Raw genomic sequence first — 16208 nt, forward strand, 5'->3', positions numbered from 1 at the left:
GTGATAAATTCAACGTCTACTATAATTTTGACAATATATGTTACTGACTGCAACGTTCATACGCTATATTTATATATTTATAATTAAATTAAGTCAGTATAAAGTTACTCGCAATAGTAAAACATTTCGACCAATTGTAGTAGTACAAATATAATAAGCATGTATAATCTTATGTTTGCCTAAATAAACAACGCAATAAATCTTCTGTCTTCTGTTAATGATTCATAATAGCAATATTGAAGAAATTTTTAACTCTTTAATAAATATGAACTTCGATAAAATTAAGTGGAAATTTATATAGTTTAATAATTATATAATAAAAAAAATACAAAACCTGTTTGTAAAACCAATGTAGTGCAACAATTTTATTTTTCAAATGATACATTTGTATTCAATGTATACACATAATGCTTCATACTATATGCACCACTCTTGATTAGAAACAAACAGAATGTAATAACAAATGGTTCGTTTCTAGGTATATATAACAGCTTGAAAACTTAGTTTTCAACAAGTAGATGTGCAATAAATTAATTCTTTTAATTATTCTGATTATATTTTTATATCAAGTTAATTTGTGGAATTTAATACTTATTATTCAATAAGTCTGGCTGTATTTATAAAAAAGAAATTAAGAACAAAAATTGTGTAGACTAGAATTTAATATATGTTGTCTAGAAAAAGGAAGAAATATTTCCATACTAGGTGTATTTTTCTGTAAAATCATACAGTATTACAAAATATGAGCACCAAAAGCTTTAATAGTATACTGTTACTATTGATGTGATTAATTGCACTTATTGACTGTTTGATATTATATAAAAAGAAATATAATTTCCATAATTATGATGTTTATAAATAATAGACACTGTATGGATGTATATAAAATTGTTAACTAGTATAACTAGTATTGAAATCTTCAATTCATTAGATATAACTTAAAAACATGAGATATATGGCGCATATCACTTCCGTTGAGGCGCAAATGTTTTCATCTATCAGTCTGAATGTTTGTTGCAATCCGAAACAACCAAAAACAATAGTTTTCGAATCCATATTGGAACCTAAGAAAATATGTATTGAATGTTCGTGGCAACTTCCGCTGAAAGTTCGACAAGCACGGAATTCCATTCATCTGGAAAGTCCCGCTGGGCAGATTTAACGAACTCCATAACAGTACTTTTCGCTTCTGCATGAAAAACAAATATAACATAATTTAATATGTATTGCAATAATTTCATAATATTTTACTGCGTAAAATAATAAGAAAACATAGCATAGCATACCATCATCTGTAGTTCTATTTTCATGTAATACACTGACTGCAACTTTGAGTAATATGTCCATGTATGATCGTAAAATAGGATGACCAGCTTGATATAACGTTAATATACTTCTAAAAACTGCTTTATTCTCTTCAAAATCTTCTTTTAGTGGCAACTGCTTAACAAAAATTGGAAATACTTGATCAAGTGGCACGTTCATATAATTAACGATGATAAGCCGTGCAATTGCTCCAACTATATTATCACGTACTCCTGCATGTGATTCTTTATAAATCGCATTTGACAAAACTGTTAAAATATCGGGAAAATGCCTATTAAATTGTTGTTAAGAAAAAAAGAAAATTGTATAAAATATTATAATAATGATATGTTAGATAATTAGATAAGATATATTAGAAGGATACATATAAGCATTGCTGTGCAATGCAAGTTCGCCAATTCCATATATTGCGTTATTTCGAACTTCAGCATTTGGATCATCTACAAGTTTCAAAAATGTAGGAAGCAGGATGTGTATGAAATTAGACGTTTGTTGTTTAAGGGCTGAAAAACATTCTGAGATTGTACCAACTGCAAAAGATCTTTGAGCTTCTGATTTGTTTTTTTTCTGAAAAGATTGTTTAATTTTTAAATTATGACATAACAATTGATATTAATAAGTGCATAACTGAAAATAGAAAGAGCCATGTACCAATCTTTCTAAGAGCATTGGCAACACAACTTGAAAATAATGCCCAAAGTCTTCTGGTGGGATTACTTTTCCAAAATTACAAAATACGTCACCCGCACATTCAACTAATAATTCATCCTGTTCAGCTTCAATATCTAAGTCTTCTGCTTCTTCTTGATCTTGACATTCCGTCTTTCCTGTTAAAAACAATTTTCTTTGTATAGTTGAAATAACAAAAATATAATCTGCATTGAGTCTTTACCTAACATGACATCAGTGACACAATTCATAATAGCCTCTTTATGACCTTCTCCGATAAGAACATCTGATTTTATTTCTTTTAGAAGTTCTGCATAAGCATCTAAGCCACTAATAGCTACTGTTCGTTCATCACCCAACCTTATCAATTCAGACAATTTTGGAATAAATACAGAGAGAGCTTTTAATAATGCTTGCATTCCTTCGTTAGTATTAATATCTGAAAAACTAAAACAAAACTGTAGAATGGCATCAATGACAGCTTTACGAATATCTTCTTGTGGATAATTGATTAATTTGAATGTTTCCTCAAAAGATTTTTCAAGATATGGCAGAAACGCTTCTCTAAAACAAAAAATATGGAACTATTAGAAAAAAATATACGATCAAAATGAGAAAATATTAAATATTTTACCCTGTATTTTCCGCAATTTCTTTTAAGGCTAGAATTGCTTCTTCTTTTTCTTCAATGTATGCATTCTCAACACTATAACCCGCCACATCGTCATCATCATCATCTTCTTCATTATCTGTGTTTTCAATATCTTCTTCATCATTTTCATTTTCATTTTCACTAAGGTCATCATAAATCGGGAAAACAGAAGTTTCGTCTTCCTTAAAATGAGGCTGTCAAAAATAAAACAATATAAGTATGAATATAATTAATTTGTTTTTCCTCATATATACATATTTCACAATTTGCTCACATACCACTATGCCTTCTGAACTTTGTATGCTTGTAATCATGTACTCAATGATTTCTGGTAAAGCAGCTGCTATTTCTTTTTTCATTATCGTACTAATTGATGCAAACAATCCATAAATTGACTTTTTCAAATCCGGATCTTCTGTTTCTTTCAATAACTTCATTCCAAAGTTAAGAGACCTACCAGCCAAAGGTGCAAAATTTGTATCACCTATTGTTCTTGCGATTACTCCAAGGGTATCTACAATATCAATTAAACATTAATATCATTGATAAAAATTACATGAAGTTTAAATGTTCTTATTCATACCAACTGCTTGCACTTGAAGACACATAGTTTCTTCTATTTGTTTTTCTGAAAGATAACCATCGAGAATAGTAATAATTTTTTCAAAATATGGTAGCATGTGCTCTTTACTCGCCATAGCAGCTGAACCTATGGCGCTCAGGGCAAGTTCTGTAACGTGGACTGGAGTATCCGCGCTCAAAATTTCGAAGAGTCTTTCCATTAAAGTTGGTAAATACGGTAAAAGACTTTCATTCAAATTTTCACAAAACATTTCCAATGCATAAAACATACGATCAACCGAAGGTGGTTCTTTCTTTTCTTGCTTAATGTGCGCGCATATTTGACCAAGATATTCGAATAATACTGGTAATAATTCGGATGAGTATTGAGAAATATTTGGCTGTAAGTGTTCAGAAAACTGTCCCAAGGCAAAGAGTGCAGCATTACGCACTACCGGAACGGGATCACTAATTCCTTGACAAGTGCAACGTAAGAAGGATTCGAGATATTTAGTGCGGATATATTCTGAACAACCTTCTGCTAATACCGCCATTGCTAAGTATGATGCTTTCTTTGCATATACATCTGTACCTTGCAGACTGGGTTCTATGTATTGCAACTATAAAAATAATAAAAGAATAAAATATTAGATACATTTTACAAAACAAAAAATTGTTACAAATATTTTAAGTCATACCAGTTGTGGAATTAGCTTCTCTGGGGGTAAATGAAGTGCAAGTAAATCTAAAGTTTGAGTAGCACATGTTACAGGAGTATTGTCTTCATTATCACCACTGAAGTAAACCTCATCATTGTCATCCTCAGGTCGTGTGGACATAAGATTAAATAGCATATCTATAAAATTGAATTCATAAAATATACATTATCATACAAGCAAAAATGTTTGTTTAAGATGTAAACACATTTTACCTAAAATTGGTTCAACAAGTTTATGTTTGATTATGGCTTTCTTTTTTGTTCTAGCTAACCAACCAATAAAACCAACTGCTTTAACTCTGAGGGCATCATCTAATGCTTTGTTACCAGCAATAACAAGGCACATAGTAACAAGAGCTTTGACATGTGGTGCTATCACAGCAATTGCATTTTCACATAATTCATCTAATAATTCAAAACATTGAATAGCTTTATCTTCGTGAGAAGTAGTAAGAGATTGAATTGTGGCCATTATTTGTGGCATCATTTGATGATAAGCATTTACCATCTATAGAAATTGTTTGTCATTAGATATAATTTTCTATACTTTCAATCAATATTTAATCATTATATATACAACTCACCATTTGATTGCCTTCAACTAAGGGAACAAGACTCTGCATTATTTTTAAAATATAATATGCTACAGGATTTCCCAAATCTTGTAAACTATTTAATGTTTGTCCCAAAAGAATTGCAAGTGATGCGGCATGTGTAAGATAGGCATCAGGTGCAATTTCAGTCATAATTGACAAGGTATATGTTCCCAACTATAACAAAATTATATATTACAACGATCTTACAATATATAAAGTAATTATTATCATTTTATACCTCTTTATTCGCTAAATTTTCACTAGTAATCAGTTGCTGTACAAATTGCAAAACTTCTGGCCATCCATTATTAGGCAATTCATGTTTTACAATTATGCCTATCAACTGTGCAATCGCATTCTTTACTATTTTTTCTGGTTCATTAACTAATGCCTAAAAAATAAAAAAAATTATATTCGTTTTCATTAAAATAATATATATTTCCAAAATAATAGTTTCTTACCTGCAAAATTACTGTTTTAAATTCATTGCGTATATGTTGTGGTAATTTCAACCAATGTTTGCCTTTAGCGTAACGCTTCCTTAGCAATATAGCTGCATATTGTCTTATCTAAACATAGATAATTCTTTCTTATGAAACATGGCAGAAATAAAACATTCGTAGGAATCAAAAATAAAAACCTGTGAATTTGTTGATGATACAATAAGTTGACATAATGCTGGTATACTTTCTGGCTTCTTGAAAGCTTCTCTAAGTTCTGCAGTTCCCTGCAAATATTGTATCAATATATTATCTTATATATCTACTTATGTGATGTAGATATTAATGACTTTGAAAGATATACCAATTAGCAAAGTGTATGCTCATCCTTATTTAATAAAGAAACTGGAGGAGTACATGACATGCATATTAAAACACTAGTGATAGTAAGAAAAATGAAGACTTAAGAAATAAAATGCATGGTCACTTGTGTAAAATAATTTATAAGACAGAAGTAGTTATTTTTGTTAAAATGTTAAATATAGATTACATAAAATATTTCGATCTTCTGCTTTAAATGGTTAGCAATAGAAGCAAACACGTGTTTCGAACATTACAAAATTTCCTTTTTTTATTACACGTCATTTCACTAAATATACCTGCTGAATAGATGTGTTATCCGCTACAAGTAACTTTAGTAATATCTCCTCCATTATTAGTTTAATATTAGTAAACAAAATATAGATGTGGCAGTATTTCCGAACAAAGTAGCCGGCTGTCTACTACCGCTTTTCTGACCTGTTGGTGACGTAGTGACGTCTTTATAATACTCTAATGCGCATGTGCGACATTCTGCTGTATAAAATATCTAACAAAAATTTCTTAGTATCAATTATTTCTATCATGGATTAGCTTAAAATAATTGTAAAATATACCATATTCCATAACACCGATTCTTATTGGAGAATTATTTCAACACTTTAAAGAATGTTCATTTTCTACACTAAAATATCATGGCTGCAATTCAAGAAATTTTCAAAATGACTGTACGAGATCCGAGTTCTGTAGATGGCACTTGAAGCGTTACGCATCACCGTGCGAATACAAATTTGTTGTTTTAGAAATTTCAAGGTTTTGGTTTAAAATAATTTATAATTTTGTATATTTAATTACAATATTAAAATAATCAATAAAGGGATTAATTTAATTATCAAGATAACTAAGAGGTAAGAGAGCAAACGAATTAAGCGTTAAAAAAGAAACAAATTTAAATTTTAATATAACCCCAGTTAATAATTATTAGGATCTTTGGCTGTTAATGCTTTTCATATGATATACAGATATTTGTCATATATTTAAAAATGGACAAAAATTAAATGCATTTATAGAAAATAACAAAATGTATGATATTAATGTAAAACACAAGAAATGCAAATATTTTTATTTTTATATTATAGGACAAAATATTACCGATATTCCCCTAGTCTATTTATGCTCACCAAAATGAACATACAGAATATTCCACCAGTCCATTTGAAATATCCTCCTTATTTCAAGTAATAAATAAAATTTTGTTATTTATTATTATTTATACTAAATATATATATTTAGTATTATTTATAAAAGCTGTAAGGTTTAAAGTAACACATAATATGATAGCAATGCTTTCTTTACAAGTTAAGAAGCTGAAAGAATTTAGAACAGAGAAAATTCAACCTTGTTCTTTTAAATAGAATGATTTTGTGCTCAAATTTGATAGAATAGTGAATTCTAAGTGTAAACGTACTAAAGTTTAAATTTGTCCTAAAAGGTTATTGTTCCTATTATTGTTCCTTGGATATTTGATTTTATTCATTCTATTACTTAAGTAATATTTTATTATTTGATTGTTTGATAATTAATATTTTATTTTTTATTATCTGAAATTTATATAGTCTCTCTCTCTCTCTCTCTCTCTCTCTCTCTCTCTCTCTCTCTCTCTCTCTCCACACACACACACACACACACACACACACACACACACACACACACACACACGCGCGCGCGCGCGCGCGCGCGTCCATTGAAATAATTATTGCATAAATTTACAAAAATCATTGAAAAGGAAGAATTGAGAATTACAAAAGAAATAAATCTAAGAAACAATGGTATTAGCGAAGATAATTTATTGTAAACAATAAGGTTCCTTTTTATTATCGATAATTTATGGTTGAACTTTTTGTTTTCTAATCTATGTAGTGTAAGTTGCGGAGCGTTTGTTCCGACTTCGCCTAGCCTCGGATCGCATCGAGCAGTTTATTATTTTAGAGCGAACCCCTTCCTCTTGTATTCCTTGTCTTTCTTTATTCTTCACTCACCCTTCTTTAAATTCGTACCCTCTCTCTGTTGCTTCTTCTCTTTTTATGAACGCTTCGATAGCAAGGAGCTTTGAGATAATGCAGTCTCGAATTTTTTGGATCGCAGTTTTAAAAATCCACGTACATACGGCATTTCGTAGAAAAATCCAACTATCCTTGGATTTACGTTGAAAGTAACTACTCTTTATTCTTCCCATCACTTTTGAATTTAGTAACAAGTTTTTTTATTTTACTCTACTATGCAGGATTTTGAAGAACATATATGATATTAAAAATATGTAAAATTATGTATATGTTGCTTATAGATCAAGAATCATCACTCATTATGGACAGACATGTATATGCGCTAGAAATGGACCTTTTAATTATTATGATAGGTCTTATTAATCTAAATATAACATCGTGTGAAAAAAGTCTACGATATGATAGGTAGGTATAGTTACTAAAAAAGGAAGTTATTATGATAGACAGATAATATTTGAATTTAACATTAAAATTGTTGAATAAAAATCTCTTCGTTTACCAGATAACAATAACAAAAAATGGAGGGATAAGCTTTTCTCTTGGACAAAAATGTATTGCAGAAATGAGAACACCATGAACCACGGGCCAAAGATGGCCTGTCAACGGCATCATTGAGTGACTTCGTTTACACCTCGTGCATATTCGTCGTCTGGCTTACGTGCATTCCGGATGACGCGGTGAGAAGTGGTTCTTTTCGTACCACTTTAGTATCTGGACCACGCGTTATTGATTAAGCAAAAAATCGGTCAATAAACCCGCCAACGAAACGGGACGGGATATCATAAACCTTACTTCATAAAAAATGTGATAAGTAATATATAATTACAGTAATATGTAATTAATCCATTATATTGTTAAGAAATAATCATTTACTAAATAAAAGATCCAAAATTCATTATAGAGAATGGGAGAAAATTTTGATTGTAAAATAGTATGACAATGAGATTTGAATACATTACTAAAGGAAATCGAAGTCATTTTCATCACGAGCAGAATCCGATCTGCGGATCGAAGAAGAGAAAAATCTTAATGCGAAATTAATGTCGGTTATGAATCTGTTTCGTGTAAGCCGACACCACATGCGATCCGCCATCTCGCATAACGTTCTCTAATTTATTACATAAGCAGTCCCTCGCCTCTTGATTCTCTAAGCCGATTCAAGGAAATCATCGATAGATAGCGAGGCTCGAATCGTCAAAACAAAGGTCCATCTATCTGTAAGTGACGACGGAGCAATGAAACTCGTGGTTGCAATTATATTCAAGTATACCAGCACGATATATTTTACCCTAATCGTAAGTACATTGTAAGCATATTTACCATATACTTGTATATAAATACAAATTGAAAAAAAGTAATAGGAAAGAAATGAAGGAAACAGTATACTCGAATTTAACGTTCTGATTCATCTGCAAGTTTCCCAAGCTTCTTTGTATCTTCTTCCTGACCGCGATAATAAAACCTGGATCAAGTGTCATCGTATTATTTTTGGACGTGACATCGAGATCGATAATCAAACCAAATTTTCGCAGAAAAGTGTGGCACGTGATTTATAAGAAAGCTGATAAAAGGAACCGGCAATATTTAAACACGTGACGAGAAAAAACTTTCCGAAGAAACTCCATATTACTCAAATAAGTGCATCCTGGCTAGCCGAAAGGAGCCTCTGACTTGTCCTTGTCATTTTTATGGCAGGGACCGGCAACAAGCTGTTCCAATAGAAATCTGTCGCATTACTACTGCATACAGCACGTAACTATCGTTCACGACCATATTATCTCTTTTTATAACCTTCCTAGGAAAGATCCAGGACTACTGGTTCGTTTTTGAGTCCTCGAAAGTAACAGTAGAATCTTTGCTGTTCGGTCCTTTTTACATCGCTTTTTCACAACGAAAAAGAAAGGATAAAAAGACGAAGCAAGTTTCTGAGATCGTAAAACTCGCTCTCTTCTTCGAGTCTTCTTTTTTCTTTTTAAGTAAAAAATCATGGAAATTACCAAGGATTCAAATGAGTTTTATTTTAAATAAGGAATGATCGAAGCTATGGAAATGAAAATCGTAAAAACTTTAATAACAATTTGTCATACGGGCTAACAAAAAGCATAATGTTGTTACGCAAGATGACGCTAACAAGAGCCGGAATTCATGGACGAGAAGTAGGGACTAGGAAAGAGAGTTTGCTGCTATCAACAAATCGTTTATCGTCACCGCAAAACCATTGTTTGACGTGATTAATATTTAACTCACTCTGATACATCATCGGCAGTTATAGATTGTCTTAATTCGTAGAAATACCTATTTCAAAATCACAATGTATCATCGTCGATCCACTAAGCAAGATGAAAAAGCGGCAAAATGTGATTCAAGCAACATAGAACTTTCTCCTACTGTTTTTTCCTTCTTATAGCAAAGGGTACTTTAATTCTACATCTTTGATTCGCGGCGAACGGCTTAAATTAGTAACATTTATTCGTAATTATAAATATAAATAGGATCTCAATCTACACTGTTATCGAAGCGATCGTTTGAAAAACAGATTTCTTCTTTTCTTTACAAACTTTACATTTGCACTCGAATAGATTTCATTCGCAATAGAGTTTCAATAGTGAATATCGTTAAATATTCGTTTTACCGCACTGTTTCGAAATTTCATCAACACTAACGTTACATCGTTGATAAAAAGTACGTTGTTCCTCTTTGTTTCAGATAGTCACACGTTTCACATACTGTATTTGATCTGATCGTAGTACGTTGGCGGTGTTGTGGCAGTATGATGAATGTTCGACGAAACTGTGCCAGGTATATTTGATATACTCAAGCCACTACTCAAGCTGCCGATATTGCTCAAGTTAAGCGAGCTTAGAGAGCTTAACGAGCTCAAAGTAACCGATCCGGCCGGATGACCAAAATAGGATGGTTTGCGATCAATGAGTCCACCTCCAGAACTGTTTGAATTGGAGTTCGAGCATTGCATCTTTATACCTGAAACAAAAGTAAAAGAAAAACAATTTTGTAAATAATCTTTTAAATATTTTTTAATATTTGGAACTTTGTGACATTTCTAAATTTTACGATATTTCAATGGAGAGTGGAGGTGGACCACACATGAAGGGACAAGAGGGAATGAAGAGGAAAAAGTGAAAGACCTCATGATACGAAATCAGTCCTTGTATAGGTATGATAAATCCGAAGCTCCGGCAGCTCTCAAGTAGTTCTTCAAGTACGCACTTCACTCGTGTCTCGACTCCTATCTTTCTCTCTTTATTTCGCTCTCGTACTTGTTCATCTTTTTTCTTTACAAACTTTCCTGCATACCTATATTTTACATCTTTACGAAAACTATCAAATTCTACCTTCATCAAGAAGATAAAGAAAAAATGATAGAAAAACGACATTAGATATTATCTAATCTGAATGACCTATATGAAACGTAACAATGCATACAGAAATCGTTATAGTTAAAAGTAAAATTATGCACGAGTTGATAAAACCGAAGTAAAATCGCTGATAGATCGGTTTTGGAGGTAGTACGATTAAAAGCGAACGATCTCGATGGCAATTGGAATTTGGTTTAATTCCAGATCGAAGGCAAGTGTAACGAGCGTCTTAAAACAGCGTCGTGTGTGGTCTCAATGGCAGTGCCGTCAGTCAAAATCTCTCTCGACCTCTCTACCTCCGTCGAATCCAAAGTTTTCTGACTGCTCGAGCGATCTGTTTCTGCGCTCGTGCGCGCGAATTTCTCTGTCCTTTTCCTTTTCTTTCGAACACGGGACACGTACCGTGAATCGAAATACGATGGCAGTAAAAGAAGAGCACAGAAGCGGTTGCCTGAGCGAATATCAGCGCCCGTCGTTGCCAACAACGATGCCATAGTCGCGGAGTAGAGAGATCGGCTCCAGAAATACATCCTGAGACCGGGGTAGAAGAAAAAGAGAAAGAGGAAAACTGGGGCCTACCGAGGCGTCTGCAGATTGATCTCGTTTACACTTTACTGACTGAACGAGAAAAGAGAAGGAGGAGCAGGAGGAAGGGTGCGTGGGTGGTACGTTTATCCCTTGTCGATGCCATGGTGTATCGAGGTAGAGAGAAGGAATAGATTGTACTTATAAACGGGAGTGCGCGTATGAGAACGATCTGTTGATCCAGATAGCAAATATCGATTCTAGAGTAACCTCGTCATAGATATCAGAGTTTTTAATCCTACTCACAAATATTTATTATTCATTATTCATAAATATCAAAACTATAATGAGGAATTGTATATCTCAATCACGAAAACACATAAAAGTTAAAGTTTTCATGACAGAAGATTATCGGGAATTATGAATAAGCAATAAAGAGCTACTATTTCTAAAAAATAAGATTAAAATATAAAATATACGGCGAGTACAGTATTCTCTAGAGTTAAAATTGATCTGCATGAGTTTGATTTAGAAGAAACGTTATTTAATTTTTTAAATGAAGAGTTGGATAAAATACTATTAGAGTCGTATAAATTTCGCAGAAGCTTACTATTAATTCATCATCATAGATAATATGTCTACATTGAGATCGCGGAACCACAGATCGAAGTCAGTTCCGTGGAAAGGTTTAATAAACGAACCAGCTAATGTTTGAGGTAGCTACATTCGATGTACTTAGATTAAAGAACATCTTGTTTACCCCACTTGTAAATGTTTACACGATAAGCGATTTGAGACCTCACTTACCAGCACGCGACTACCGGTAACTGATACAAAAAAACCGTGTATTTTCGTTCACTACGATCATTTGTTTACCACGCGATCGAACGTAGTAACTGTAGTAAGCTTTTGCATTCACAAAATCGTTTCATTCATAAACGTAATGAATAGAACCAATGACTCTAGAACATTGTTCTTAAAGCGTCAATCGTAGTAGGTAAATCTTTGTAACTCATAATATAACACGCTTAACGATACACACAATATTACAAGGTTGAACACATGTATAGAATACTTAGAATACTACAAGACTGGTAGAATATATATGATAAAATACATGGAATACTACAAGATTGTACGGTACCACCACGCTCGTAGTGAAACATTAGACATTAGACATATTACGACATAGTTAAAGACTCGATGAATTTCTCTGAGTCGTTTACTACCGAAAAAAGTGGATGTTTAACGAATGTGTAATTGCCGCCTCTGTGTTAACCGATTCGAGTTTCCACGCTAAATCAATCTAAACAGGAGACAAGCTGAGATTTCGTGTCATGCCCCGTTACACGTGTAATGTTACGAGTTACGAATTACGACTCCTCGCATGGGCGTGACAGAAATGTCACCCTGGCTAATAGGTGCTGTCAGCTACGGTGATTTCATGTCTGTCGGCTCCGCGCGAAGAGTACTTTCGACGGTGCTATTAAACGGAACTTGACTTTCAAATTTATTGACTTTTGAATTTTGGCTTTGACTTTTAAATTTACGCTCTCAGGAAGTTGTGCCTTCTTTAATATTATTTTTTATATTCCCTCACGATGTATAATTAATAGTACTTATAATTAATATATAATATTTAACTATTAATGACGATAAAAATAGTTTTCAGGTAATTTTTGGGTGCGTGAATCTCAAGTGGATCTTTTATTGGATTTCAAGCTTGGAAAATGTTCAAGACGGACCGCAGTTGTTCTTGTGAAACTCGTCGAAGAACTTTTTAAACGACTAGACTATGGTTCTAAGGAAACTGGCGCCTGTATGGTCGTAAACAGTCTGCGATTTTCCATATGGCCCCCCGACTGTCGTGAATTGTCATTGTTGCCTTCGACTTAAGAAAATCTCCTGCCAGTCTTTCAACTCTTGATTACAAGATCAATATCTACACTTTCAGGAATGTATAAGCGGGGCCTTTAATTATACTCATTATTTATACACAACCGTACATTTCTCCAACTATCTTTCTGATTTGAAAAGTATGTACCTATTTTTTTTATTTTATTTAGTATTTTATAGCGAACCAATCATTGTATTAACAAGAAACATTGAACTTATAATGAATTAATCATCCTATTACCTATGAGAATTGTAAAAGGAGCAAAGAACGTAGTTGGTATTAAAAGAACTGGCATTAAAATTACCAATGTAATGCGTTCAATTCATTATGTTATTTCATGTGCTCTTTTTTCAGAAATCTCCTCAATTATTGAAGTCTATTATCTAATTTCGACTGAAGTAAGTATAATCCTGACAGAGAAACCTAAACTAAAAACAATTTCTTAATATTTCAATATCGTCTGATCCTCCAAACAAAATATACAATTTCACTTATTTTCTTCTTTCGTATTATGTTCATTATATCTATATGCGTATATACTTACAACAGTTAAAAATTATAAAATAATATTAAATAAAACTTACCATTATCCGTTACAGGTGTCTGGCACCCACTGTGCGGCGAACTGACGTTTCCTACGGGACTGTTGTTGCCTGTCTGTTCTGGGATTCCCTGCATAGCGACGTTCACGTTGCTTCCAGTATTGTTGACTCCGGCGAGTCCGTAACCAACGTAGTAATCTTGTCCAGGTGCTTGAGTAGTCGGTGCGGGATTAGACGGGCACTTATAGGTCATCATAGTTTCATTCTCCTTATAAACCGTCTCTGGATGATGCTGTTGATGATCTTTCACGGAGAACCCGTCTGTAGCTCTGTACGTCAACTGCTCCTGACTCCTCGCCGCATATCCAGGCTCGCTCTTAAACGCTACTATTTCTCCGTTTCTGTATACAGACGGTTCTCCAGTTTTGTATGTGACTTCCGTCGTCTTGTATGTTACTTCCGATATGGGCGGTGTCTTGTATGTGGCCTCAGGATAGGACCAATCAGCAGAGACCGCGGCACCAGGTGCTGCGTACATCGCATATTCTTGATAATTTTGATACTGATTTTGATATCCATTCGCGTATTCCATGGCTCCAGGTGTTAAATTTTCGTATCCGGGAGTCTGGACGCCTACTGGACCACTCGCAGAAAAGTATTGAGGATACTGAGGCTTCAAGGCTTGGCACTTGCGACGGAAACCTCGTGGTCGTCGACGAAAGCTTCCTTCTTCAAACATATACTCTGTCGAAGGATCGATCGTCCAGTAGTGACCTTTACCTGGTCTTCCTAAACCCTTTGGAAGCTTGATAAAACACTCGTTCAAGCTCAAATTATGGCGCACTGAGTTCTTCCAGCCTTGATAAGCGCCACGGAAAAAGGGAAAATGTTGCTGGAGGAACGAGTAGATCTCTGAAAGGGTTAATCTCTTTCCTGGACTCGCCTGAATCGCCATTACGATCAGCGCTATGTAAGAGTACGGAGGTTTCTCTTGGCGCCGCGCTCCAGGCTTCCTAGGTAACTCTGTACTGGCAGGGTTACACATCAACGGATCTAAACTCTGATCTTGGTTCAGACTATTGGACATCGACAAATTGGTTCGAGGTACCACCGATGTGGAATTGGAATGAGCTACGGTAGACTGGTCTTGGATATGTAGATTCGAGTCACTTTCGTTCTTCATCGTGACTCTCGCGTTGTCCACGTTGCTTCCGCGAGGAGTCGACGGGACGATTACCGTTTGATCCATGAAATCCGTCGAAACCAGCCGTCACGCTGTAGCGAACATTCTAAAACTCACAACTATAGTCCATTCACCTCACTGCAGATAAATATCCTTAGAAATCTAAACAGTTGTTTAATCTATGCTAGTCTAATCACAATAATTTCACGAATTCCAATTCCAACGTATCTCGTACCACGGTAAATATAATTGAAAAAATGATTCGTAAAATTTTTAATGTCTTCCAACAATAATTTCGTACGTATAGTGTCCTTGTCACTCTCACTATCAATCGCAACTACGAACACGATCGAGTTTCGCTGTATTTACCGTTTATGTTTGCTGCATCGGCCGTTCCCACACGTCGTGGACGAATTCGTGTGGCGGCCACGCGTTTCCAAGCGTAATCACAATAAGGAGGAAAGAGGCCGTTATTTACGTGTGCCCGATGTAAATTGTTTGCACGAACGGTGGGGTCAATTATTTAGACTTGCCACTTGGCAGACGTTGCACTGATGCGCCACTAAGTGTTTTCGGATGACTGGGCCTCGGGATCAACTCCGGACCTGGTGGAAGCTTGGTACGTCGCGATGACGCGAACCACGCCGTCACGAACCAGCCTCGTCCCCGGTAGGCGTGATGAACCGAGGGGACGTGGCTTGACTCTTCATTGGACGGTGAACAGTGTACGATACTAAAGCTCGCGTTCACGACCAATAGCGACTGGTTTCTGCTACGATGTCACGCCTGATAGAAATAAGCTCCGGATACTGAGAACAACAATCGGGCACGCTGTGATTGCTTGACGAGAGATTGAAACGAAGAAGATTGCATAACTTTCCTCATTCTCGTTGTTGCAGTGAGATCTCGATGGTGTTTGTTAAATTGGAGCTGATTTAATTAGCGAAAGAACATGGAGATTTGAGCAAAATGTTTGGTGTTAATTCTTTGCATACCAGTGTTATATGAACGATATTCTTTTATCAAGAGGAGTCCTTAAAGTCCTACATGGTTTCTCTTCATTATTGCATTAGTTCTTGTTATTGTATCTTTGTTGTGACTGCAAGCCTACAAATTCCATTAGCGTTATAGATGTATTCTGTTATGGTTTTTGAGTGATTCTACTTTACTTGGTATGTTAAGGATTAACATTGAATGAAACTTTGATGGCCTAGGAAGGATCCCATCTTTGACCTGTATATGTATGTTGTAACTATATATAATTGCTTCAATTAGCTATACACATTATGGACATAAAAAAAGAGTATTTCAAGAGAAGTTGCTTCTCAGTGTGATATATTA

The 16208-nt window shown here is 34.4% G+C and overlaps 2 protein-coding genes across 2 annotated transcripts; both read right to left on the minus strand.

The window, feature by feature from the left end:
• Window positions 1-337: 337 nt before the first annotated feature.
• On the minus strand, window positions 338-5788 carry LOC126929000 (importin-4-like). The gene is made up of 15 exons (XM_050744953.1): window positions 5622-5788; window positions 5163-5249; window positions 4984-5091; window positions 4761-4913; window positions 4511-4696; window positions 4140-4434; window positions 3907-4064; window positions 3231-3828; window positions 2926-3161; window positions 2630-2841; window positions 2219-2559; window positions 1978-2153; window positions 1691-1893; window positions 1287-1597; window positions 338-1189 (listed from the first exon to the last, which is right to left on the minus strand). The coding sequence occupies exons 1-15, from the start codon at window positions 5673-5675 to the stop codon at window positions 1065-1067; spliced, it is 3243 nt and encodes a 1080-aa protein (XP_050600910.1). The 5' UTR covers window positions 5676-5788; the 3' UTR covers window positions 338-1064.
• Window positions 5789-9393: 3605 nt separating this feature from the next.
• On the minus strand, window positions 9394-15805 carry LOC126925912 (forkhead box protein A4-A-like). Its single transcript, XM_050741945.1, has 2 exons — window positions 13727-15805; window positions 9394-10325 (listed from the first exon to the last, which is right to left on the minus strand). Exons 1-2 carry the CDS (start codon window positions 14931-14933, stop codon window positions 10063-10065), a joined length of 1470 nt encoding a protein of 489 aa, XP_050597902.1. The 5' UTR covers window positions 14934-15805; the 3' UTR covers window positions 9394-10062.
• Between the last annotated feature and the right edge of the window lie 403 nt (window positions 15806-16208).

Source organism: Bombus affinis, chromosome 1, assembly GCF_024516045.1.
Source record: "Bombus affinis isolate iyBomAffi1 chromosome 1, iyBomAffi1.2, whole genome shotgun sequence".
Lineage (NCBI taxonomy): Eukaryota > Metazoa > Arthropoda > Insecta > Hymenoptera > Apidae > Bombus > Bombus affinis.